At 49.6% G+C, this 25,278-nt stretch overlaps 1 protein-coding gene across 4 annotated transcripts in view; it reads left to right on the top strand.

Moving 5' to 3' along the window:
• nbeal2 (neurobeachin-like 2) overlaps positions 1–25,278 on the top strand; it is a 75,557-nt gene that overhangs the window by 36,459 nt on the left and 13,820 nt on the right. For 3 of the 4 annotated variants that reach the window (XM_064347264.1, XM_064347237.1, XM_064347254.1), the window contains 28 exons: positions 1,063–1,146; positions 2,357–2,455; positions 3,410–4,041; positions 4,337–4,469; positions 4,952–5,071; positions 5,520–5,862; positions 6,017–6,099; positions 6,571–6,663; positions 6,880–7,051; positions 8,210–8,343; positions 10,553–10,712; positions 12,500–12,599; positions 13,370–13,523; positions 15,397–15,552; positions 16,518–16,677; positions 16,811–16,899; positions 17,219–17,809; positions 18,064–18,242; positions 18,710–18,866; positions 19,296–19,439; positions 19,766–20,086; positions 21,842–21,991; positions 22,249–22,406; positions 22,812–22,936; positions 23,209–23,329; positions 24,152–24,309; positions 24,537–24,670; positions 25,134–25,241. In XM_064347264.1, coding sequence (XP_064203334.1) covers positions 1,063–1,146; positions 2,357–2,455; positions 3,410–4,041; positions 4,337–4,469; positions 4,952–5,071; positions 5,520–5,862; positions 6,017–6,099; positions 6,571–6,663; positions 6,880–7,051; positions 8,210–8,343; positions 10,553–10,712; positions 12,500–12,599; positions 13,370–13,523; positions 15,397–15,552; positions 16,518–16,677; positions 16,811–16,899; positions 17,219–17,809; positions 18,064–18,242; positions 18,710–18,866; positions 19,296–19,439; positions 19,766–20,086; positions 21,842–21,991; positions 22,249–22,406; positions 22,812–22,936; positions 23,209–23,329; positions 24,152–24,309; positions 24,537–24,670; positions 25,134–25,241 — 5,058 coding nt within the window. The remainder of the gene's footprint in view (positions 1–1,062; positions 1,147–2,356; positions 2,456–3,409; positions 4,042–4,336; positions 4,470–4,951; positions 5,072–5,519; positions 5,863–6,016; positions 6,100–6,570; positions 6,664–6,879; positions 7,052–8,209; positions 8,344–10,552; positions 10,713–12,499; positions 12,600–13,369; positions 13,524–15,396; positions 15,553–16,517; positions 16,678–16,810; positions 16,900–17,218; positions 17,810–18,063; positions 18,243–18,709; positions 18,867–19,295; positions 19,440–19,765; positions 20,087–21,841; positions 21,992–22,248; positions 22,407–22,811; positions 22,937–23,208; positions 23,330–24,151; positions 24,310–24,536; positions 24,671–25,133; positions 25,242–25,278) is intronic. The other variant, XM_064347246.1, reaches the window with a different exon arrangement.

Genomic DNA, 25,278 nt, shown 5'->3' with positions numbered 1-25,278 from the left:
GTCAGGATTTCATTGAAGTTTTAAAGTGATTGATAGAAAGCTATTTGAAAACATGAATTTCATTTCTGGGACATCAGAAAAAGCACGTAGCCACATGAGGGAAACTGAATTTCCTGCAGAGAGCAACTGGTGTGATTGACTTGTGGCTGACACTTTATATTAAGGCCTCATTCATTAACAATGAACAAAACCCGATTTGTATTTATTGATGTTATTAACGTTCCATTTTTTTTACAGAGCCTGTTCTAAAGTAGACATGGTACAGGCTTTGTACTGTAAATTATTAACACTCGTAAAATGTTAAAAAGCATGTATTCAATTGAGCATTAAATAAATTAATTTGCCAAAACATTTATTCATATTTGAATATCATATTGTCCAATGGTTACTGCGTTTAGACCCTGATATAAAGTGTTACCACTGTGGGTGTGCGATGGTGCATGTGCATGCTTGGTAATCCATCCATGCTTGTACAACTTGCACTCTTCCAGCGTGGGGAAGGCCACAGTGCATCCTGGGTACCATTCCAATAAATGTTAGGTCGAAGCTTTTTGAGCCTTTGTGATTTTGTGGGTGCTGTTACTCTTCTGGTGTGTGCTGTGCTGTGCTATGATCAATGTGATGTCTGCGGGTTGCTATACCATGTGATGTGCTGTGTGGAATGTTGCTGTAGTAAGCCCTTCTGGCTGCAAAATCATCTGTCCTGTCTGCATGAATGTCGCATGCGCGTGGCGTGTAGTGCCATTCCAAGTGACGTTTACTTTGTAAACGTGTGTGTGCGGGAACTAAGGTACGTGGTCCTTGGGTGGTTGATGGACTCTGGGCTGTGATCCCACAGTCAAATGTGATTTTTTCTAATCCGGGGCCTGTTGTAGTCATACTTTGACCCACCCGTTATTAAAGATGCGAATCTGCAACCCCGTGCGGGTAGTTTGTGGGTCAAAGTTTGCGGAGTACACGGCTTTCTGTCTCTCTTCACCACGGGCTCCTCCCCCTCCTGCTCGTGTGGAGCGGGCCTCTCCCAGTCAGTGATGCGTCCTGTTGCCGTGTCCCTCCATGCAGGTGTGGGAACGAGGGTCAGACTCCATTACAGTCCACGCCCTCAGCGTCCTCACGGCTATCATGAGCAACTCCCCCTCCGCCAAGGTATGAGCTCACATCCTCCCTTTCTCCCGCTCCTCCCTTCATCTGGGTTTATCCCTCCCTTCAGCACTCAAGCACTGAGCCAGCTATACACACACACACACACACACATACATACACACTCATACATATACATGCACACACACACACACACACACTCATACATACACACACACACTCACACACACTCATACATACACACACACACACACACACTCATACATACACACACACACTCACACAGACACGCGCACACACACCCACACTCATACATACACACGCACACACTCATACACACACACACACGCACTCATACATACACACGCACACACTCATACATATACACGCACACACACACACACACCCTCAAACATACACACACACACTCACACAGACACACGCACACACACACCCACACTCATACATACACACACACACACTCATACATACACACGCACACACACACACACACACACACACACACACACACACACACACACTCATACATACACACACACACTCATATACACACACACACACACACACACACTCATACATACACACGCACACACTGACACACACACACATACAGACACACACGTGCACACACTCGCGTGCGCGCACACACACACGCACACACATTCCTGAAAACTGTGCGGAGTTGGCCCACACCCGAGCTGCAGAGATCTGGGTCTGCTCTCCTGCAGCACTGTGCTTTTACGCAGTTAATCTGTGGCTTAAGCCTTGACTGATTTAATGGTTTAAAGGGAGTAGAGGTTTCATTTTGAGTGATGGGTCAAGGCTTGGCTCTTTGTATTTCACTGTATGCACTTTTCTTCGTTTTGTTGGGGTAACTCCACGTATTAAAACAGGTTTAGTCTGTATCTGTGCAATCCAAAATTTTGTCCAAACATGTTTGCATTTGCATTTGTTTTGGATCTTAAGCAACAGGGAATTTTATCTGCTAGACCTAGAATGCTTAGAGGCTGACACAAGATCTGGATTTGAATTTTGGAAGTATAAATATAACCACAGATTTTCTATTAAGATGAAAAGAAACCGCTGTTCAGAATGAAATTAAAAACCATTTAAATTTTTTTCTTTTATTGTAGTAGTTTACAGTTGGCACATTATTGCTGGCTCTGTCTCAGTAACTCTTACCTGATTAATTGTGTTGGAGTGGATTTCATCTCTTTTTGCTCTTCCACACTAGGAGGTTTTCAAGGAGAGGATTGGTTATTCCCACCTGTTTGACGTGCTGAAAAGCCAGGGTCAGCCAACCAAACGGCTTCTGCAGGAGCTGATGAACATGGTGAGCAGAAGATGGCTGTCAGGCTGGCTGCCCCTTTAAATGCACATAGGGCCACCATCTTCAGAAATCAAAAGTGGTTGCCATGTTGTCATTTCATGTGATGCCTTAATTTGAGTCTAAAATAATTTGTTTTCAAGATGTCAGTAAGCGTTCCTCAAAGTTGAACCTCCCATGAATGTACTCCGTGTGATTTATTATGTACACACTAATTAAATGCCCTTGCATTACTTATTTATAACAGGCATTCAGTATACAGACCAGATAATCCACTTTGTGTTACAAGTTGAAAGCTGTTGACGCTCAGTGTTCTTATGGGCTCATCATAAATCATTTTTGAATATTTATAAAGGGGAGTGGCCAGACAGAACCCAGAAACTGTCTCACTCACGCTCTCTCTCCCTGTCTCTTTTGCTCTCCTTCACTCTCCTTCCTTCCCTCTCTCTCTCTGTCTCTTTCACTCAACTCCTCCCTCTTTCCCTCCTTCTCTCTTGCTCTCACTCTCTCCCTCTCCCTCCTTCTCTCTCTCTTTCTCTTTCCCCCTCTCCCTCCTATTATCTCTCTCTCTCTCTCGTTCTCTCTCCCTCTCTTTCTCTCTCTCTCCTCTCCATCTCCCTCCTTCTCTCTCTCTTTCTCTTTCCCCCTCTCCCTCCTTCTATCTCTCTTTCTCTCTCCCTCTCTCCCTCTCTTTCTATCTCTCTCTCCCCTCCCTCTCTCTCTCCTCTCTCCCTCTCTCTTCGCCTCTCTCTCCTCTCTCCTCCCATTCTCCCTCCTCCCTCTCCTCTCTCCCCTCTCTCTCTCTCTCTCTCTCTCTCTCTCTCTCTCTCTCCTCCCTCTCTCTCCCTCCCTCTCTCTCCCTTCCCTCTCCCTCCCTCCCTCTCTCCCCTCTCTCTCTCCCTCTCTCTCCCTCTCTCTCCCCTCTCTCTCCCCCTCTCTCCCTCTCTCTCTCTCTCTCAGGCAGTGGAGGGGCCTCACTCTCACGGCGGGGCCCTGGGGATCGGTAACGACCAGCCGCTGCTCCTGCTGCTGCAGTGGCTCCCGGAGCTGGCCTCCAGGGAGCTGCAGCTGCTGGTGTCGCAGTGGCTGGCGGGCGTGTGCGGCGGCTCGCTGGCCTGCCGGACGGTGGCCGTGGAGGCGGGGCTGGTGGGCGCGCTGCTGAAGGTGCTGGCGGACCCGGCGGCGCTGGACCGGCAGAGCGCCGACGCCCTGCTGGGGCTCCTGCAGGACCTGGGCTCGCTGTCCCTGCGGCCCGAGGAGCTGAAGGGCCTGCTGCGGCTGCTGCGGGCCGAGCAGGGCGCGCACCCCTACTGCGCCCGCATGGTGCGCGTGCTGTCCGCCATGGCCGCCCGCGAGGGCCGCAGCAGCGCCCTGCAGTACTTCGACCTCACGCCCCCCATGGCCGGCATCATGGTGCCCACCGTCCAGCGCTGGCCCGGCAGCGGCTTCGCCTTCCACGCCTGGCTCTGCCTCAACGCCGACTTCCTGCCCAGCGAGCTGGCCCTCCCCACCACACCCACCACACCCAGCACCCCCACGCCCCCCTCCAGCCCCTGTCTGCCCAAAGGCCTGCGCAGGAGACAGCTGTACAGGTACCAGGAAGAGTGGGGGGGTGAGGGGAACGAGCGTGAGGAATACCTGAGAATGAAGGGAGGGGTTGAGTGGGTTTAGTCTTTAGTCGGCACTTACACTTCCTGGTATGCATCAACAATAGGATGCGGAGAGTCACAGAGAAAGAGCAATGTGAGAATGTCTGACTGATGGTGATGATACTGAAGAACATGGTGGTGGTGCCAGTGGGTGTAGAACAGGGGAGATGGGGGATTCTTGTTCGTGGGTATGTTGTGAAGGGTCAGCCCTGATCAGAGTTGTGTATCTCCCCGGCAGCTTCTTCACGGACAGCGGCACCGGGTTCGAGGCGTTCTTCACCGCGGAGGGGGTGCTGGTGGTGGCCGTGTGCACTAGGAAGGAATACATGGCAGTCAGCCTTGCGGAACATCCTTTGACAGACTGTGCCTGGGTGAGCTGCAGAGAAAGCGCATGTTCTCCCTCTGAATGGGCCAAAGCTGTTTGCTCCATTTACGCACTGCTGGAGAAAAATTGTTGTGTTAGAGGTAGACATCTTGGGTTTAAGCTGCTGAACACAAGAGGCATTGTCTACGTTTTGTGGTATTTATTCCTCTGCATAAGTGAATACAATGCAAACGCCATACGTCACAGTAAGTAAGAGTGTCTCCTTATTTAACAGCACAGTAAGGTACAGCATAGGCCATGAAGCATCGGCCTGTTGAGACCTTCCTTTTCGGCTAGGCCAAGGAACAGTGGTGTCTGACTGGTTCACTATGGGTGTCAGTCAGTCAGTCAGTCAGCCAGTCAGCCAGTCAGTCAGTCGGTCAGCCAGTCATGTATGGCCTTGGTAATGGGCCGGTGTCTGCACAGCTCATTTTGCACACGTGAGCAGTAATAATGCAGAGTAATGATGTGATGGTTTGTCGTCTCCAGCACTCGGTGGGCGTCGTCCACATTCCCGGGCGCCGCCCTTTCGGCCAGAACCTGGTCACTATATACGTGGACGGAGAGCAGCGCGTGACGGCCCAGCTGCGCTTCCCCTCCTTCAACGAGGTGAGAGAGGCAGGGGGGGCGAGAGAAAGGGGACGGAAGGGAGAGGAGCGGTGGGGAAATCCGGGGATGGAGTGAAGTGTTGGAGTGGGTTTTGCAGGAGGGAGTGGGGTAAAGAGAAAAGTAATGATTGAATGAATTTGACTGAATGTGTTAAGTGGACAAAACAGCTGAAATGAAGGGTTTTCATGGGCTGCCGCTCCAAGTATTTGTGTGTATTTGTACATATGGCCTGGGAACTGCTCTTCTTGATGTTGAGTTTCTGTAGCACAGGGCGATTAGCTTCTATAGCAGTACGATAAATCTTAGCTTCTTTAGCAGAATGATAAATCTTAGCTTCTGTAGCAGTGTGATAAATCTTAGCTTCTATAGCAGAATGATAAATCTTAGCTTCTATAGCAGTGTGATAAAACTCTGCCATGTTTCTGTCCCGCCTCTTCCTCTCCCCCAGCCTTTCACTTCCTGCTGCATCGGGCTGGCAGGCCAGCGCACCACCACCACCACCACCACCACCCCCACCCTGCTGCTCCCCCCCCAGAGTCCCACGGAGCAGGACTTCCCCGCCCACGCCGCCCCCCTCACCCGCTCGCAGTCTTTCCCCGCCTCCTTCGCTGCCGGCCGCTGGGGCGGCCCCACCCTCCCCTCCTCCCGCGATGCCCCCGTGCAGACCATCCCCGCCGGGCTGCAGGACACCAAGTGGGGCACCCCCACCTCGCTGGAGGGGCTGCTGGGGACCACCTTCATCTGCCACGAGGCCCTGCAGCCGGCTCAGACCCGGACCCTGTACGGCGCAGGTACGGCCCGGCTCCCCATGTGCATCAGGGCTGGCCCAATGCGTCTTCAATCCCTCTCTCCTGATAGGGACACTCTGTTCTGGACCGCAGAGCAGATAAGGCAATACCAGGCCCAGGTCAGATCAGATCCTTAGCTTTGCTTTCTCTCCTACAGGCCCCAACCACGTGCCCCTCTTCAAACCAGACGGAGAGCCGTCCGACCTCAACAGCAGGCTGCTGTTGTACTACACTCCTCAGGTAGGGGGCTACTTGTGCATATGGTCAGCTTCCTGCATTGGTCTTAGCTGGGTAGGCCATTTTATGGAGAGGATGGGTCATTTCAGTTCTTGAAAGCTCCAGGCTATAATTTGCCCTTTCCCATTGCTAATTGTGTACAATTGCCGTTATTATTTGCCCTGGAAGTCGTATCGGCTGACGCACGAGGTGTAAATTGGGTGATAATTGAAAACAGGAAAAAACAGCACTCGCCCTCTAGTGCGGAGATCGAACCCATTTCATTAACTAAATTCTAATCTCCACACATAACAAATCTCAATACACAGACCTAACCGGAGAGCTCTTCTTGTTTAGGTTAATGTCTTTTGTTTATTGTAAATCACTGGCATAAAGAACCATGTGGAAATTTTCAGTTGCCATTGGCCATTGGCCATGTTTAATCTAACATATGAAATACAATTCCCACACTTGCTTTTGATATTTCCTCTTTAGGCCTTTAAGAATCAGATCTGCCTGGACCTGGCTCCTAACCACCTGTATGATGGGAGACTCACTGGACACAGAGTGGTCAACTGGGACATCAAAGTCAGCTCCCTCCCTGTGTTCTCTCTGTTAGCCTCTGTGTGTCTCTCTCAGCTGTCTCTGTCTTTCACACTACAGCTATTGTCTGTCTACTCGGCTCTGTGTCTCTCTCACCTATCGCTCTCTTTCACTCTACTGCTGTTCACTCTGCTAGTGTCTGTGCCTCTCTCTCTGTCTGTGTCACTTCTCACCCCACCCTGTTGTGATTGGTTCTGCTAGGACGTCCTGAACTCCGTGGGCGGGATGGGGGTGCTGCTGCCCCTGCTGGAGCAGCTGTGTGCAGCGGAGCAGGTGGAGCCCCGGAGCCAGGAGACGGCCGACCTGTTGGGGCCAGAGCTCACCTCATCCAGGGGCCCCGCGGGCATGCTGCTGCCCCTGGGAAGGTCCTCCGGTGAGTGGAGCCGCAGCAGAATGTGGTGTGAGGGTGGGGTTATAGAGAGGGGCAGTGTGGGGGTGGGGCTACAGACGGGCAGTGTGAGGGTGAGGCCACAGAGAGGGGCAGTGTGGGGGTGGAGCTACAGAGAGGGGCAGTGTGGGGATGGGGCTACAGAGAGGGGCAGTGTGGGGGTGGGGCTACAGAGAGGGGCAGTGTGGGGGTGGGGCTACAGAGAGGGCAGTGTGGGGGTGGGGCTACAGAGAGGGGCAGTGTGGGGTGGGGCTACAGAGAGGGGCAGTGTGGGGTGGGGCTACAGAGAGGGGCAGTGGGGGTGGGGCTACAGAGAGGGCAGTGTGGGGGTGGGGCTACAGAGAGGGGCAGTGTGGGGATGGGGCTAAGAGAGGGCAGTGTGGGGTGGGGCTACAGAGAGGGGCAGTGTGGGGTGGGGGTGGGGCTACAGAGAGGGGCAGTGTGGGGATGGGGCTACAGAGAGGGGCAGTGTGGGGGTGGGGCTACAGAGAGGGGCAGTGTGGGGGTGGGGCTACAGAGAGGGCAGTGTGGGGGTGGGGTGGGACTACAGAGAGGGGCAGTGTGGGATGGGGCTACAGAGAGGGGCAGTGTGGGGGTGGGGATGGGGCTACAGAGAGGGGCAGTGTGGGATGGGGCTACAGAGAGGGGCAGTGTGGGGCTGGGGCTACAGGAGGGGCAGTGTGGGGGTGGGGCTACAGAGAGGGGCAGTGTGGGGGTGGGGGTGGGGCTACAGAGAGGGGCAGTGTGGGGTGGGGCTACAGAGAGGGGCAGTGTGGGGGTGGGGGTGGGGCTACAGAGAGGGCAGTGTGGGGATGGGGCTACAGAGAGGGGCAGTGTGGGGATGGGGCTACAGAGAGGGGCAGTGTGGGGGTGGGGCTACAGAGAGGGGCAGTGTGGGGGTGGGGCTACAGAGAGGGGCAGTGTGGGGGTGGGGCTACAGAGAGGGCAGTGTGGGGGTGGGGCTACAGAGAGGAGCAGGGTGGGGGTGGGGCTACAGAGAGGGGCAGTGTGGGGGTGGGGCTACAGAGAGGGGCAGTGTGGGGGTGGGGCTACAGAGAGGGGCAGTGTGTGAGTATGCTCATACTCACAGAGGTGAGTGAGTGGCCATTGGCTCAGAGGACTGACGGATGCCCTGTCTCTCAGAGGGACGTCTGGAGAAGAACAGTGTGGCAGCCTTCCTGCTGATGGTGAAGAACCTGCTGAGGCATCATCCCGTCAACCAGGAGAGCCTGCTGCACTGCCACGGGCCCACCATTATCGGACACATGCTCAGCAAGGTAGAACACACACACGCACACACACACACACACACCCATGCGCAGACGCACGCATACGCACACACACACACACACACACGCATGCGCACACGCACGCACACACATACAGTACACACCAATCAGATTTCTTCACTTAAGTCACCAGTGAAATCTGGGAAGGTATGCATAAATTTCTCCCTCATATACATTTGTGTAGCCCATTATCACTGGTTGGGTATGACAGTGGAAAACCAGAGTCTTCTCAGTGAAGATTGCTGCATAGTTTGTCTGTGGAGAGGGGGAATCTGAAGCTGGATGCAAAGGTGACCTCAGCCAAGATCGAAACGCAGTCGAACACGGCGCCACATACAAAACGTTTGTGCTGTATGTATACACATTGTGGCTTCAGACTGTTCATTTAGTGACCCTCCACGCCATTGGGGGGCGCCGATTAAGATTCTGTGGTTCTAATAACCACGGGAAACATGAAAGTGAAGGCATTTTACACATCAAAGCTTCAGCAGATGAGAGATGATTTTGAAGTTGCTTTTAGTGCTGCAAAAATATGAGAAGAAGGTACGTTTGTTCGCTCAGTCGGAAGAGGAGGCGGGACGGATAGTACGACGGTGAAGTTTTCCCACAGAGCAGTGCGGCCACCCATGTGATATTTTGGACTAATTGCAGGCGGTGTGGAAGCTTCTCCGCTAGTTCGGCCAGTAGGGATGTCCGGGGGGCAAAATCAGTGCAGTTTCTTCTCCAAAAACGCGTCATTTTCCATCAGTTTCTTTCCGCAGCGAGCGTGCACTCAGCTCGAGCACGACTCAGCAGATTCAGCCTCCGATCACAGCACTCCAACAGGAAGTGCACAAGATAAAGAGCGTGACGGGCACAGATATTATCCAAGACAATGCTGAGTCAAGCCACCTATAACTGTACAAAAACGGACACCATTCTTACCTACCTTTTTAATTTCAGGCATGTACATGTTTTTGCATTACTAGTGCTGTATTACTGTTACATTGCTGTATCATACAGATCTGATTTACATAAGAATGCCTAGAGCCCAGCCCAGAACTGAGCACTGGCCATTACTCTCACATACTGACAGACACACATACATAAACATGCGACTACACGCATTTGTAGAGAACGGAAGGGTGGACGGGAGGCCAGCAGGACATGGTTGTGTTTGTGAGCATAAGGTGGGGCATCCTGTGAGGAAGGCCTGTGCTTACAATCTCACACAATCAAGAGTCTCCCACCACTCTCTCTGTATCTTTCACACACACACACACACACACACACACACATGCATACACACACAGGCGAGCATGTGTGCACACGTGTACGCACACACTCGTGCACACAGACAGATTCACAATCTTCTTGTGAAAACACGTACATGCGAGATGCTAAAAGTCAACAGTTTCACACAAATCAACGACAATCTCAAAATCTCTGTCACGCATACACACACTTGCACGTACCTGTGCATAGAGTCCACGGCCTTACTCATGGATGCACATGCAACAGTCTCACACTCTCAGAATACTCACACACGCCTTCATAGACACTTACTTAATTCTCCCTTTGCTCTGTGATTCTCTGTGGCAGGTGCCCTGTGGTCTGAGTGACTGTGATTCTCTGTCTGGTGTTCTGTGTTCTGAGTGACTGTGTTTCTCTGTGCCAGGTGTCCTGTGTTCTGAGTTACTGTGTTTCTCTGTGCCAGGTGCCATGTGTTTTGAGTGACTGTGTTTCTCTGTGCCAGGTGCCCTATGTTCTGAGTGACTGTGTTTCTCTGTCTGGTGTTCTGTGTTCTGAGTGACTGTGTTTCTCTGTGCCAGGTGCCCTGTGTTCTGAGTGACTGTGTTTCTCTGTCTGGTGTTCTGTGTTCTGAGTGACTGTGTTTCTCTGTGGCAGGTGCCATGTGTTCTGAGTTAATGTGTTTCTCTGTGCCAGGTGCCCTGTGTTCTGAGTGACTGTGTTTCTCTGTGGCAGGTGCCCTGTGTTCTGAGTGACTGTGTTTCTCTGCCAGGTGCCCTGTGTTCTGAGTGACTGTGTTTCTCTGTGCCAGGTGCCCTGTGTTCTGAGTGACTGTGTTTCTCTGTGGCAGGTGCCCTGCGTTCTGAGTGACTGTGTTTCTCTGTGGCAGGTGCCATGCGGTCTGAGTGACTGTGTTTCTCTGTGGCAGGTGCCCTGTGTTCTGAGTGACTGTGTTTCTCTGTGCCAGGTGCCCAGCTCCATGATGGACATGAGTGTGCTGATGGCGTGTCAGTGCCTGCTGGAGCAGGTGTCCAGTGAGGGGAACAGCTCGCTGCTCTCCCAGCTGCACCAGCACCTGCTCTTTGACTTCCGCATCTGGAGCAGCTGCCACTTCGCCGTGTGCCTCAGTAAGAGACGCCATTCTCTCTTCTTCCAATTACACCTCCGCAATTTATGCACTCACATTGTACTTCTTATCAGTGTTGGGATCACATTTGAATAAGGGCTTAAAGTATGTTATGAACACGGCTGCATCAGTTTTACTGTGCAGGGCAAAGTGTTTATGTACTCCAAAAAAAAAAAAAAGGATATGGACAATGCTTCAGCAGCATGGAATGCACTCTGTCCCCGCAGGCATAGAAGCTTAAATGTCTGCGCTATTGTGCGTTTTAAAGAACTTTTGAAAGCAAATATGAATCTGTGTTCAGTGGCAATCTTCCGGATTGTTTGTCATTGTGTCAGCCAAGGTTATCCCCGAGCCTGCTTTTAGAGCTTTTTTTTTTTAACACAATGGCTAAAACACCCTTTTCATGAGCCCTTTGCTCCAGCCCTCTGTAAACATTGCTGTCTTTGTACTTCATTTTTCTGCATCAGTTATGCTTTGAATGCTGGAATTGTGTTGTCAGGATTTCAGTGGTCCTTGAAAATATTTGAAAGTGCATCCCGGCGAGTGAAGGAACAGTAGTCACACGTCCCACTGTGCTTAAACATTCAAGGAAAAATGCAAAAGACAAGAAAAATGCCCCCATCTTATTGCCTCTTACTATCAAGTCTTGCAATATTGGTCGAGCTCATATTGCATAGACATTGGACCACTCACCACTTTGTTCCTTAATACCTCTGATTCGATAAAGTTAGTTTATTTCTGAGATGTTTTGATATTATTTCAGGTTTAGTGTATGTTTTCAATTTTCTCAGACAGTTTGTATGTGCTGTGAAGGATATTTTGGATATAGAAGTTTGTGACTATCACCCTGCTTCACCTTGGTTAGTACAGGGGCTTTGGGGTTCTTGGTAAAAGCAAGAAACTATACTTCAAGTAACTCCAAAGCAGCTTGTGCAGTAATATGTCCAGGTGCTATAAGAATAGATTAATTTTATAACATGGATTCACACTTACGTGAACATAAATATCAGTTTTCATATTGTGCAAGTGCTTCTTGCCTTGAGCTTTCCACGTCTCTGGTTGCATGCACCGTCGCGCATAGTTCCACCCAAAAATAAGATTATCATTTTTCTGAGGTCAGGTAAAATGCATGATACGCACGCATACAAGCTCTGGCACAATGTCACAGTTCAGACTGCTTTTACTTTGAGTGGATTATCTTTCTTTAGACCGTAAACCCCCCGGAGGCTCCATAGCGCTCACAGTAAAGATGGCAGGTGGCAGAAACTTCTGTTTCTCTCATCACATACCATCTGGGCACATTTACAACCTACATGAAAACTGCAATATCAAAAAAATCCCAGAAAGTAAACTATCCCTTTTTATGTGGATGTAGTATTATCACTCAAAATGTCTGTCCATCAAAAATAGTAACCAAATACAGCTCAAATATAGCCCTGACGACCTATGAAATTATGCATATAGCCTTACAATGCCATTGGAAACCATGGAAAATGGAAATCTGATTTGACTGGAAAGCCTGAACCATTTTACATTGTGTCCTTGTGTAACATTAAAATGAGCATATTCTGAGAAATGGTGCTTCTGATGAATGTTGATGAGACGCAGTTACGCTGAGAATGATAATCATTTGTACGGTATAATTGACGATAATGACAGCTGGGAACCATTAGAGTAATGACCCATTGTTGCATACCGGTTTCACCGGAGGACATTCTTTCATGTGACACACCTGTCCATTGATTCAGCTGAAGTCCTCCACCTGTTTTCCTGACTCTGTGCCTGCAGGCCATGTGCAGAACCTGACTGCTGCCATCAAGGAGAAGCAGCGCAGCCGCAGGAAGTACGGAGTGCAGTACATCCTGGACTCCATCCGCACGCATTACAGGTGAGCAGAGACTGGGGACCACCGAGAGAGTGGGTATGCAGGAGAGAGAGCGCAGGACAGACTGAGTATGCAGGAGAGAGAGCGCAGGAGAGAGAGTGAATATGCAGGAGAGGGAGCACAGGAGAGAGTGAGTATGCAGGAGAGAGAGCGCAGGAGAGAGTGAGTATGCAGGAGAGAGCACAGGAGAGAGTGAGTATGCAGGAGAGAGAGCGCAGGACAGAGTGAGTATGCAGGAGAGAGAGCGCAGGACAGAGTGAGTATGCAGGAGAGAGAGCGCAGGACAGAGTGAGTATGCAGGAGAGAGAGCGCAGGACAGAGTGAGTATGCAGGAGAGAGAGCGCAGGAGAGAGTGAGTATGCAGGAGGAGAGAGCGAGGAAGAGTGAGTATGCAGGAGAGAGACAGGAAGAGTGAGTATGCAGGAGAGGAAAGCAGGAGAGAGTGAGATGCAGAGAGATGGATGCTGGCAAAGTGACAGAGTTGTAGAGTATTCAGAAGTTGATATGATGGAATGTGGGCTCCCATAGAATGGTTCAAAACTTTTCAGTCAGTATGGTTCTGATTGGTGCTAAAATAGTTTTTGCTTGTTGGGTGGATCTAACACTTCCAGATTCTTTTTTCTTTTTTGATATATTAAATAATCAGTCATGCATATTTGTGTGTGTGTGTGTGTGCGTGCGTGCACGTGTGACTGTGTGCATGCGTGTGGGTGTGCATGCGTGTGTGTGCATGTGTACGTGTGTGCGTGCATGCCGGATTGCGTGTGTTTCAGTGTGGAGAAAGACGGCAGTCCTCTCTCAGAAGAACTGCAGACAGTGCAGACCTCTCTCTTCTTGCTGCTCAAGGACTTCCTGCTGAAGCCCCTGTCGCCTGAGGAGCTGCAGAGTTTACTGGCCTACACCATCACTGTGGGGGAAGAGCGACAGGTGCCTTACCGTACTTCCTATTAGCTCTTACTGCAACTCGGGACAGCCCATTTCCAACTTCCATTGCCAGGTTTGAAGGGACAATTACATACAGATGTCAAAACCTTTCAGCAGATATTTGTTGGTGCACTAAAAGCCATTTACATACCTGCAAACTAGTCGCTTTTCGGCGAAATTAGCCGTTTTGAATTCAAAATAGGTCATTTGTGTGATTCGTGTAGTTTTTGAAATGGGGGGGGGTTCGCCACAAAAGGTTTTCGCCACAATGAGTAATGAGTAATGAGCTAGTAATGAGCCAATAACTGTTGCACCACCGCCGTTTTTGGTGTTCACTCGCTGGGTGATGCTGTCATTCCCCGGCCGTGAAGACTGCCTAACTTGTTTACATTTTGGACAGATGTGGCTCGTGGCTAAATCTATCGCTGTTTCCGTTGCAGCACTTGCGACACAAGCAATATTGGAAGCGCTGTCCTAAAATTTCTTCTTACCGTGAAGAGTGCCTGATCCGCAACCGTAGTAGCCTACTGTGTTAACACTAAATTTTACGACAACACTAGCTAACCTTTCGAAAGTCACGTTAAACAAGTAGAAATTAACGCCATCAGCGGTGACCAAGTATTTTAATAATGGATTTGCAGGCGCGGATTTCGAATTATTTGTATTCTTGTAGACCATTAAAAGCAATGGAGAAGAGCCAACATCATAATTGTCAAATTGCCTGTACCCACCGCTTACAGCAAAGTGCTATTTTTGGCTGGACCGCAATAGCGGGGCAGTCCTCAAAACCTGCTAGATCTGAAAAATGAGCAGACAGAAAATCTCTTAAACTGATTAACGTTATTATTGGTGTCAACTTGTTGTTAATTATTGTGCTTGATTAGGAATGACATATTACTAAATATGATAGAGACAGTTCTCCTCAATTAGTTTAGACGAGAAAAATATTATATTTGTGTCGCAAAATTGTGCACATTTCAATCGACATTAGCATATTAAAAACTGGATAAACGTACACACTGCCGAAAATGTTCATGGCAAAGATCTGAAATACGCAGATTTTGTCATTCGAACGAGCACAGGTTAGATGGCATTTTTGAGTTTATAATTTATTTTGAATTTATTTGATCTTCATAGCATGGCGTGACGAAGGAAACCGTGTGTATCTACAATTTAATTATTCAGATCGTGGGCAGACTTGTTAATCAAGGAAAATGATTGAAAGTCAAGACTAATAATCAGGGGAAGTTTTCTGCCTCCTCGATTTTCAGCTCAGCAGCCACCACTGTGCCTTAAGTTAAACTGTCAGTACTAGTCAGTTAAATAATGTGTGTAATAGAACACCTTGCCACACCATATTGCCACTATAAAAACTCTCTTTCTCTCTCTCTCTACCAAAATATAACATAAGCTGTGTGTTTCATTTATTCTGTCTGTCGTTCATATTGTGTTTTTGTTTTGTTTGATCAACTTTATTGTATAGTGGATGCAATGCATTTTAATACAATTTTAGACCCGGCTCTGCACTCTCTTGACTTTTTTTTTAAGTTATTTTTTTAAGTGCCCTGAACTGATGTCCCCCTTACATTACTTTTGTAATGTAAGGGGGACATTAGCAGTAAGATTACATTTAAATTCTAGAGTTATAGAGTTTTTCTCTATATCCTCATGCTAAAATCTACTGTAAATCCACATTTTAAAGCTGATATATAAAAAATTTTCTTCCTGGGGGGCATGCCCCCAGACCCCCCTAGGGGGTTTGCATCTTTGTCACCTTTTTCACCCCTGATGAGTTTGCAGGTCTGCATTTAAATCTAAAGAGACGCCCTGTCCCCCCCTGTCCCCCCCCTCCCTGGCTCCCGGTGGTCCGTCCCAGGTGCTGAAGGCGCTGGAAATCCTGCACAGTCTCCTGCGCAGCAGTCCCCCGCGGGAGCAGGTGGTCACGGTGCTGCTGGACTGGGGCGTGGAGCAGCTCTACTGCCTGCTCTTCAAGAGCAGCTTCGGGGACGAGGTCCGGGAGTGGGTGTTCCGGGTGAGTCCCGACCCAAGGCCCGCTGCGTCTCACTGGCCCGGGGGACCTGAACTCCACTGCCACCCGCTGCACTCCCCTGTGTCTGCCTGCGGTCAGGCCACACCCAGGCCCCCGTTTGGCTCGACTCTTACCCAACATGGCCCACTACAGTTGAAGGGGCAGTTCACCCAAAAATAAAATGAAGCTACATTTCCACTTACCCAACTTGGAGTGCTGTTTTTCCTTCTGGATATTTTTGTGGAGATTTGACGAGTCGATCTAGGTATCTGCTGCAGCTCGCCCTGATAAAGCGGACCTCAGAGGGACAAGGCTTTTGTGGCTCCAAAACCTTGTTTTGCGTCGCTTTATCGTTGTTGACACTGCTCCAGAATCCTGGCGTGCATTGGTTGACATTTACAGATATACACGGTTGGCATATTTCGGTGGAAAGTAGTTTTTGATTAAACAGTGCGCAATAAAGTCTGTAGCTGTTTGTGAGTAACCGTGGTATTATATTTGAATATATGTTTGCTGTTGAGTTTTTTTAATGTACATTTTTGGCGCTTTGAAAAAAAACCTTGTCTCGTTGTGCGGTCCATTGTATCGGGGTCAGCTGCAGAAGATATCTAGAAAACTTGTCTTAGCAAATCTTAGCAAAACTATCTGGATGGAGAAATAGCACCCTGGATAAGTGGAAATGCAGCTTTATTTTATTTTTGGGTGAACTGCTCCTTTATCTTCCTTCACATTCTGATATAATCCTTCTCACAGTGATTATTCTTTGTGTTTGTTGTCCTCAAGGGCTTACTGCTTGGCCCAGTTTTATTCACTATTTACTCTAATCCTCTTTCGGTTTGTCATTTGCGGGTCTTGGCTTTGTCAATGCGTCTTGCGTGCTTGTCGTTTTCCTGAGACCAGCAGGAGTTTTTCTCCTGACTTGAGAAAGACGTGTTATGATGACTTTCTCCCGGTCCTTCATGCCTCAGATCCTCTACAAGGTGCTGAAGAGCGAGGGGGTGTCGGAGAAGAGCAAGCAGCGCGTCAAGCTGAGGGACTCCGGCTACCTGGGGCTGGTGTGTTTCCTAGGAGACATCCCCGCCACCTCGACTACCATACGCAGCCTCTTTGAGCAGATCCTCGCAACAGGTAATCCTGGAGGGGGAGGAGGACAGGACGGGAGACGGGGTGACTGTGAGAGGTGAAAGGGCGGTGTAGCATAGCGGCGCGTGTTGTGCTGAAGTCTCTGAAGGGCCGTTCCCTGCTCCTCTCCCCCTCTCAGAGCCGATCCTGAATTCGCGGGACCTGCTGGCTGTGGCGTACCTGTCCCACCGCGCAGAGCTGGCTGTGCGTCTGGACATCTGCCGCAAGGTGAGCCGCTGCGCAGGCAGACTGCCTCGCACTGAAGACAGACGCTGTCGCACGAAAACTGCCTTTTCCTGCCTTTCAGAGAGACTGTCCATCCATGCTGCTTCTCCCTCCCCCTGCTGTCTGTCTCTCTTCCACTCTCTCGCTCCATCTTTCTCTCTGTCTCTGTCTTTCTCCATCTCTGTATTTCTCTCGCTCTCTCTCTCTCCCTCTCTCTCTCTCTCACTCACTCTCTGTCTCTCTCTGTCTCACTCACTCTCTGTCTCTCTCTGTGTCTCTCACTCACTCACTCAGTCAATCTCTCTCTCTCTCTCTGGCGCAGCTCTTCCACCTGATCCACTTTGGAGGGGACAATGTGAAGCAGCTGGCCCGACAGCCTGGCTGGCAGGACATCTTGACCAAGCTGTATGTGAAGGAGTCCTACAGGTCCCACGGCAACAGCCAATCAGAATTCAGCCCTCTCAACTCCCTGGATCTGCCTCCGTCGCGGCCCCCGCTCAAGAGACAGGACAGCATTCTGCTGGAGGAGGGATACAGGGAGATCTTCCAGCCCTACTCCTCACAGGAAGAGGAAGAGGAGGACTTTAAGTCCATTGATTCAACAGAGCAGGGAAGCCACTCGTCATCCCTGTCCAACGCAGTGGACATCCCCATGACCCCCCGTGAGGATGAGGGAATGTACTACCCCCTCTCCCCCTTTGAGCTGGACGTCAGTGGGATGGGCCAACCGGGGTCCGCCCCCGGCAACCACACTGGCAGCCAGTCGGACACGCCCTCCCCTCTGGATTCCATGCGCCCCTTCCCTGGGATTCGCACCAGAAAGAGCTCCAGCCTGTCCAATGTGCTGAGTGACACCAGCTACGGCACAGACCCGCCCCCTGGAGACAACATCTCCAACACGTCCAACCCCCAGGTATAGGCGAATCAACCAATCTGTCCATTTTGGCCCTTAAGTTTCCCAAGGTAACTTTGCCTACTTGCCATATTAAATGGCCCCAAACAGGAAGTAGCTTGCACTTACTGCAAGATAAGCATGACCTGCCCATTAAGTTCCATTTGTCTTACAGTCTGTGCACATTGCTTTGCATCTCCGCTGTAGAAGTGTGAGTGGGCTGGCGCTCTTATCTGTCTGTCTGTGTTGTGATGTGTCTGTGGCTCCGCCCCCAGCAGGCCCCGGAGGAGGAGCTGTGTAACGTGCTGACCAACATCGTGTTCTCGGTGATGTGGAGCGGCGCGGAGGGCAGCGAGGACGCCGTGTGGCGGGAGCGGGGGCAGGTCTTCTCTGTGCTCACCAAGCTGGGCTCCTCCTGCCAGCTGGTCCGCCCGCCGGACGACATCAAACGCAGGTCAGGAAGGCCGCCGCCCTGTCTGCGCTCAGATTCTAAACCGTAGATGTGTTTCCATCTGCAAACGATCCCTCTGAATACATGTTTTATTTCACATGTACTCATTAGTGGTCTGTTGGTTTGACTCCAACCACCACTCTGTCCCCAGATTGCTCCTGTTACTCCAAAAGATAAGAATACAAAATTTATGGTGAAAATGACCCCAACATTTCCTATTAATTCATTATAAAAATAATTTTAAAAAAATATTCAATTAAATGGTATTTTGAATTGCTTGTTTACCAGTTCGATAAAAATCCTGAATGAAAAAAGGACTCGCAAAGAAAATCCAAAAATATAGCTAAATATGTATGATGCGTATCTCTGCACTCCAGCGAAAGCCCGCTGCAGGAGCCTCCAGTCTCAATGTGCAGATGTGTTTCTGTGAGGTAGCGACGTCGCCCAAGCCGTTTGTCTCCCCCGCGCAGCCTGCTGGAGATGATGCTGGAGTCCTCGCTGTCCGACCTGCGGGACTCCCAGGGGGCCTTGCAGTCGCACTGCCCCAGCCTGGTGCGCCTCCTGCGCCTGCTGCAGGACTTCCTGTTTGCGGAGGGCACGGACAACCAGGCCCTGTGGAGCGAGAAGGTGAGAGGGACGCTCACCGCCGTGCCCCCTGTTACTCTGGGTCCCGGCCACTTCGGTTTGGTCCATGTCTGTGGGGACATAAAATGTACTGGTTTGTTCTTGATTTCTGGAGAGAGATAAAGGAGTTCGGAGGGTGTTAATGTGCTGGTGTGTTTCAGATCATTTTGGTGTGTTAATGTGCTGGTGTGTTTCAGATCTGTGAGGGGCTGATAATGTGCTATAATGTGCTGGTGTGTTTCAGATCTGTGAGGGGCTGATAATGTGCTATAATGTGCTGGTGTGTTTCAGATCTTTGAGGGGCTGATAATGTGCTATAATGTGCTGGTGTGTTTCAGATCTTTGAGGGGCTGATAATGTGCTATAATGTGCTGGTGTGTTTCAGATCTTTGAGGGGCTGATAATGTGCTATAATGTGCTGGTGTGTTTCAGATCTTTGAGGGGGTGGTAAACCTCTTGGACAGACTGCAGGCATGGAACAGCAGCCCTGGCACCTCTAATGTCCCTGAGCTGAGAGAGATGGCTCAGGTGGGCCTGCGCATCATCACCGGGTACATCCAGAAGCAGCACTCACAGGTGTGTGCCTGACTGAACCGCACAGAGCACAGGGAGGGCACAGGGAGGGCACAGCTCGACTCTGCTTCCCTGGGACTCTCCAATTATTTTCTCCTCTCTTAAGGGTTCTAGAGCTGTTCTAATTAGCTGTTGCTACAATAGCTGTTGTGTGAGAGCGGTAAATGCATGTGCATTGTGAGTGATGTGCGCTGTAATGAGGTTTCTCCCTGTCTGACTGGTGGTTGCAGTGTTTGAATCTCAGTGTATGGACGTGTCCCCTCTCCTTTGTGGGTGTGAAGCTGTGCAGTCCTCTCCTCCCTCTCCCTGAGCCGCTTGTCTCTGTGCAGGTCTGTGTGATGGCCTGTGTGAAGCTGCACAGTTTGCTGCAGACCGTCCTGTGCCTGGGCTGGGACGAGGTCTGCTTCCTGCTGGGCCGGCTCGGCGCCCCCCTGTGGCCGGGCAAGGACGGCGCGGTCACGCTGGCCAACTCGGAGGTGTTCTACCAGCTGGTGCCCATCGTGCGCACGCTGCTGGACCAGCACGCTGACCTGGGCACCCTGCAGAGCCTGCTGCCCAGCCTGCCCCGCACCAACGGCAGCGCCACCTTCGCCCAGGACCTGCAGGGCTACTGCAGGACGCAGGAGTGGCAGGACTTCTACAGGCTGCACGTCAGTGTCTCCTCCGCCCGCACCGCAGCTGTGCTTTCTGTGGGTGGGGCTTGCAGCTGGCCTCAGCCAATCAGTGTCCGTCTGGGACGTAATTGACAGCTGACCTGGATTTGATGTGAATTCCCCTGGTCTTATGAAAGAATTGCGCAGGTCCAGGGGTGTTTGTGTTGGTAAAAATTTGACATATATATTTTTACCTATAATATCAATGCCGATTCGATCCAAAGCACCTGATTTAAAAAAATGCTTATATTCTTCATTCATTCATTCATTCATTCATTCATTCATTCATTCATTTATTTATATTTGCAGACAGTTCGGTTATTGGGTTTAATCAGCTGTGACTTTTGCCCTAAATGCTAGTGTAACTGATATTCAAATAAGGTAAGATGTACCTCGGCATCAATCTTATTACTATCACAAACATCCCTCCAATGTGTTTTATTCAGTGACATTGTAGCAGATAATTGTCTAGTGAAGTCAAATCCAGCATTCATTTGAAAGCTTGGCCTAATCAGAGCTGAGCCCTGATGGAGATAAAAAACCAGCACAGTGATCCCCCAGGGCCGGACTGAGAGAGATTTCACCCATTAGTATGACTATATCTATTTTAGATATTCTTTTCTTCTGAGGTCCATGTTTCAAATCAAATTGTGTCTTTCAATGCTTTTATTGGTAAATTATTCTTTATTTCTTGATGTTTTAAAACAATTGCAGACAATTAGCAGTAACCCTGCCCTACATTCTCATTTTGAATGTACAACATGCTTTCCACATACATCGAGTATGCAGTATCTTTGTGATATTACATCTTATTTTCAATGAAGTTATTCTGCAGGCACACGCCTGTCTTGCTAGTTCTTATTGGACCATATTGGACCAAGCGTGACCATAATTCTGTGCCTTCTGTTAAAATCACACTCGTACAGTGTACTGCCCTTTACTGAAGCTCTGTGCTCTGTGACGCAGTAGCTGCCTCTCTAGGTCAGATCTGTACTATTTTTATTCTCAGAATTGTCAGAATCTCTGACTGCCCGTCAGGCTGTAGTCTGTGGAACGCATGCTTCTTAAATAGGACTCAGACTGTCAGTTGCTTGTTTTATGCCGGTGTTCTTGAAGGACACTGAGGGGTTATACAGTAAGAGAACTTGACCCAGGGAAAGTATTTTGTTGCATGTCCAGTGCCAAGCCTGTGCGTAAATCATCCTAATGATAAATTCCTTCAACTCTGCACGTGCTCGGTATATCCGACCAAACACTTTCCCTGTTACAGATTAAATAATTCTTGGAAACCTCAGAAATTAATTTCTCTTAGCTGTAGGTTGCAAAAATAGCCTTGTAAGAAGGTACATGGTACAACCTATTTTTGCTATTACAATCCAAGCATCTGCTGAAAAGCTCTCAGTGCCTCCCACAGTCAAGACAAATGAGTTTGCAAATGCCATGTGGAAAAAGTGATCCATCCACAGTCACTCCCTGTGCAGAAAAGCAGCCTCTGAGCTGGACAGAGATTGTGTACCCTGGGTCTGGACACGATTTGTCATGTCAGTGCATTTAACAGTTTCTATCCATAAATCTGTTTTGCTTAGATAGTCAGGACAGACCAAACACACCATGCATAGTGCAGTGCATTAAGTTTTGGATGGTACTTAATGTTGGCTCAGGAACAGAAGAGGTGTGAGTGTGTGTTTATGTGATATTTCTGCCGACACTGCTATTCAGTATCTGATGGAATCACTTGAATATGTTTTGTAGGTCGAGCCCACTATGCACCAGTTTGAGCTGGACACGTTTGGGAAGAGTCATGACCTCATGTCCAACTTCTGGAACTCCTGTTTCGATGACCTAATGAGCACAGCCCAGCGCCGGGACAAAGACCGGGTCGAGTGCAAGGCCAAGTTCCAGGTGCGGCCCCTGCTCGCTCTCTCTCATGCTCAAATGGGCTAAATCTGGTGTGCAAGGGAAGCATAAACATTCAGATGAATTGAATTCCCTAATTAATCAATCGTCAGCTATTCATTCGAGCCAAAGCCAAAAAACACTGTGGGCAATTAGAATTTTGGCCGCTGACCAGACACTGCTGTGTGGGTCAGTATGAAAGCCTAAATCACTGAGAAGGCCCTACTTGCCGGCTGTTTCTCTCATTTCCTCTGTGTAATTAGGAGATGGTAATGGATCCCTACCTGAAGCGGGTGCGCAGTGAGAACAGCCGTTACCACAGTGTGCTGAAGCAGAGCAGCAGCCAGCAGGGGGTGGTGTCGCGCCACTGGAAGTCCCTGCACAGGCTGCTGAGCAGTGAGAGAGGGGCCTGGGCACACAGGTCTGTCTGTTCTAACTGTCTGTCTGTCTGTCTGACTTTCTGCTCAGTTACTTATCATTTTCACTGCTTCTGCTTCTGTATTTATTTTATTTGACCACTTGATGAAGTCATTCCACTTTAAAACATTTTTATTGTCGGTTTACTTCATTTCTTGTATTTTTAAATAGCCTATTTGGTCATTCTCTCTGGCTATACAGTCATTAATTTTAAATGTTTGTCTAACTGGAGTATTAAATTTAATTTTCTGTAAAAAGTTCTGGAACCCTGTAAAATGTTGGTTTGGATCTGATATTTTACTGAACATCCTTAGGACTATGTGATTTTCAGAGTATGTGTAGTTCTCCATTTGCATCACTGCACTGGTACTATGAACCTTAGATCCTCTGTGTCTGTTTGTTCCCTCAGGATACCGCCTGAAGTGAAGTGGAAGCTGTCCAGTGCAGAGACTTACTCCAAGATGCGGCTCAAACTTGTACCCAATTACAGTTACGACCCTCACATTGAGGCCAGCGCACTGAGGGACAACATGGGTATGGCTCCTCAAAAACACACTACACTTATGCACATGGAGGCAGTGTGTGTGTGTGTGTGTGTGTGTATGTGTGTGTGTGCTTACAGTATGGGTGTTTGTGTGTGCCACTGCACTGTGAATGAGAATTTGAAAGTCAATGCAGTCCTTCTGCAGTCATTAGTCAAAGACCAACCACAGAACTAGGGGAACACCATGGCTGCCTAAGAGAGCGTATGAGAGAATGGTGAGCATGGTCAAAGGGCGTCATGTGGACCGTTATCATCTGCACAGGAGCCGATGGCCCCCACAGCCCCACTGAAGCCCTCCCCTTGGCCGTCGCCAAGGAAGCCAAGGTGAGCGACATGGAGGATGACCAGCTCGGCGATGAGGACATCATGTTCTTGGACAAACAGTGAGTGAAACCGAAGAACACAAGTGTGTGTGTGTGTGTGTGTGTGTGTGTGTGTGTGAGGTGTACGGGAGCTCCTCAGTGACTCGTTCAGTAAAGTGAATACTACACAATGCAGGCCGAGTTCTGTAGTTACTGTAGCTGCCCGAGCGGGAGCTCACTGTGGCCTCATCAACAAAGCATCAGATGCTCATAGGCTACTAGGGATGGGTATCGTTTAGATTTTGCCGATACCAGTGCTAAAACAATACTTTTAACACAGTACTGGTGCCTAAACGTTGCCTCAATTGGAACAATTTAGACCACTTTGCTTTTGGCATTTTGACAGAGTTTGACATTAGCTAACTTGCTAACGGTACCTGCTGTAACTGTGTCCACAGAGTGAGTGTAACGTTAGCTTGTGAAGGCGTGGGGCAGGTATAACAGTGGATATTTTAATCAGCAGTTCAGGCCTTGTGTTTTAAAGTGGCACTGAAATGAGGCATTAAAATCTGCATTGCCATTTGTTCCAGTAGCTACCAGTTTTATGGAAACCGGGTTTCAGTACCCAACCCTATAGGCTACTACATATGCACTACTGCTTTCTGCAGTATTTGGTCTTCTCTTGTACTGTGTGGCCTGTGTAGTGTAATATAATCACTGGCTCACAGGGGAGTACACTAGAGGCGTGAAGCTGCTTCTGCTGCTGGTCCGTGGGGCACAGCAGTGACCCAAGGGGCACCATTAGTGATGCCAAACTCTAGAGAAAAGGAAAAAGGGTGGAACTGTTTTTTAAAATGTGAGGTGGATGCATCCATTTTGAGAAGTGCCCTCTCTCTGTCTCAGGGTGGAAGGGGAGGAGGAGAGTCAGAAAGAGAAGCTGGTCCTGTCAGAGGACTGCGAGCTCATCACCATCGTGGCAGTGGTTCCGGGTCGTCTGGAGGTCACCACTCACCACCTCTACTTCTATGACGGCAGCAATGAGAAAGAGGAGACCGAGGAAGGTGAGGCAGAAGAGGCCATTCTGCTCCTCCTTTCATCCAACCCCTTTCACTTGAAGAAGGCCAAGTGTTTTGCTCGCGTACTTACACATTTGTGTTGAATACTTCCAAGATATACAGGCTATCTGAGAAGTGACTTTGTTTCTGCTGTAGTTTGTACGTTTTTGTCCATCACCTTTCAAGTCCATCCGGTGCCTGGAAAATTCTGAACCGCATTCACTGTTCCTCAGGAATTGGATTTGATTTCAAACGACCCCTCTCTCAGCTCAGAGAGGTTCACCTGAGACGCTACAACCTGCGCAGGTCAGCTCTGGAGCTGTTCTTCATCGACCAGGCCCATTACTTCATCAACTTCAGGAAGAAGGTGAGAGAGCCGCAGGGCAGGGTGGAGCCTGAGACACGGCTTTGGCCCTTTATCAGAGCCCAGCCTGGACCAGCAGCACAGCCGTCAGCTGCAGCATGCTCCCTCTGCCACATGCAGTCAGGGCTTCGGTTCCCAGCCGGGTCTTTAAAGATGTGTTCCTGACTAACCCCCTGTCCGGGGGCTGCCCTTGTGAATCAGTCCTTTTCACATCACACAGTTAAGCCTAAGCTCTCACTCCCTCAGGCTTAGTCATGGCTTATATTTTGAAAAGTACATCCTTTTTTGGTTTTGCCTTTGAATCCAATCTGCTAAATACTCTTGGTTTGTTTAAACTAGCCAGTACATGTTCTGTTTTAGAAACCTGCCTGTGTCTCTGCCCTCATCTGCCCTGTGTCTCTGCCCTCATGCCATCTCCTTTGTGCACCTCTTCTCCTACCGCCCCCCCCACCCTGCCTTCCCTCAGGTCCGGAACAAAGTGTACTCGCGGATCCTGGGCCTGCGGCCCCCCAACCTCTTCTACTTCGGCTCCCGGTCCCCCCAGGAGCTGCTGAAGGCCTCTGGCCTCACCCAGGTACTGCTGAAACTCTCTTTACTCTGTGTGGCCTGGT

This window comes from Anguilla rostrata, chromosome 1 (genome assembly GCF_018555375.3).
Source record: "Anguilla rostrata isolate EN2019 chromosome 1, ASM1855537v3, whole genome shotgun sequence".
NCBI lineage: Eukaryota > Metazoa > Chordata > Actinopteri > Anguilliformes > Anguillidae > Anguilla > Anguilla rostrata.
Note: the sequence above shows the minus strand (reverse complement) of the source record. Positions and strands in the feature narration are given on the sequence as shown.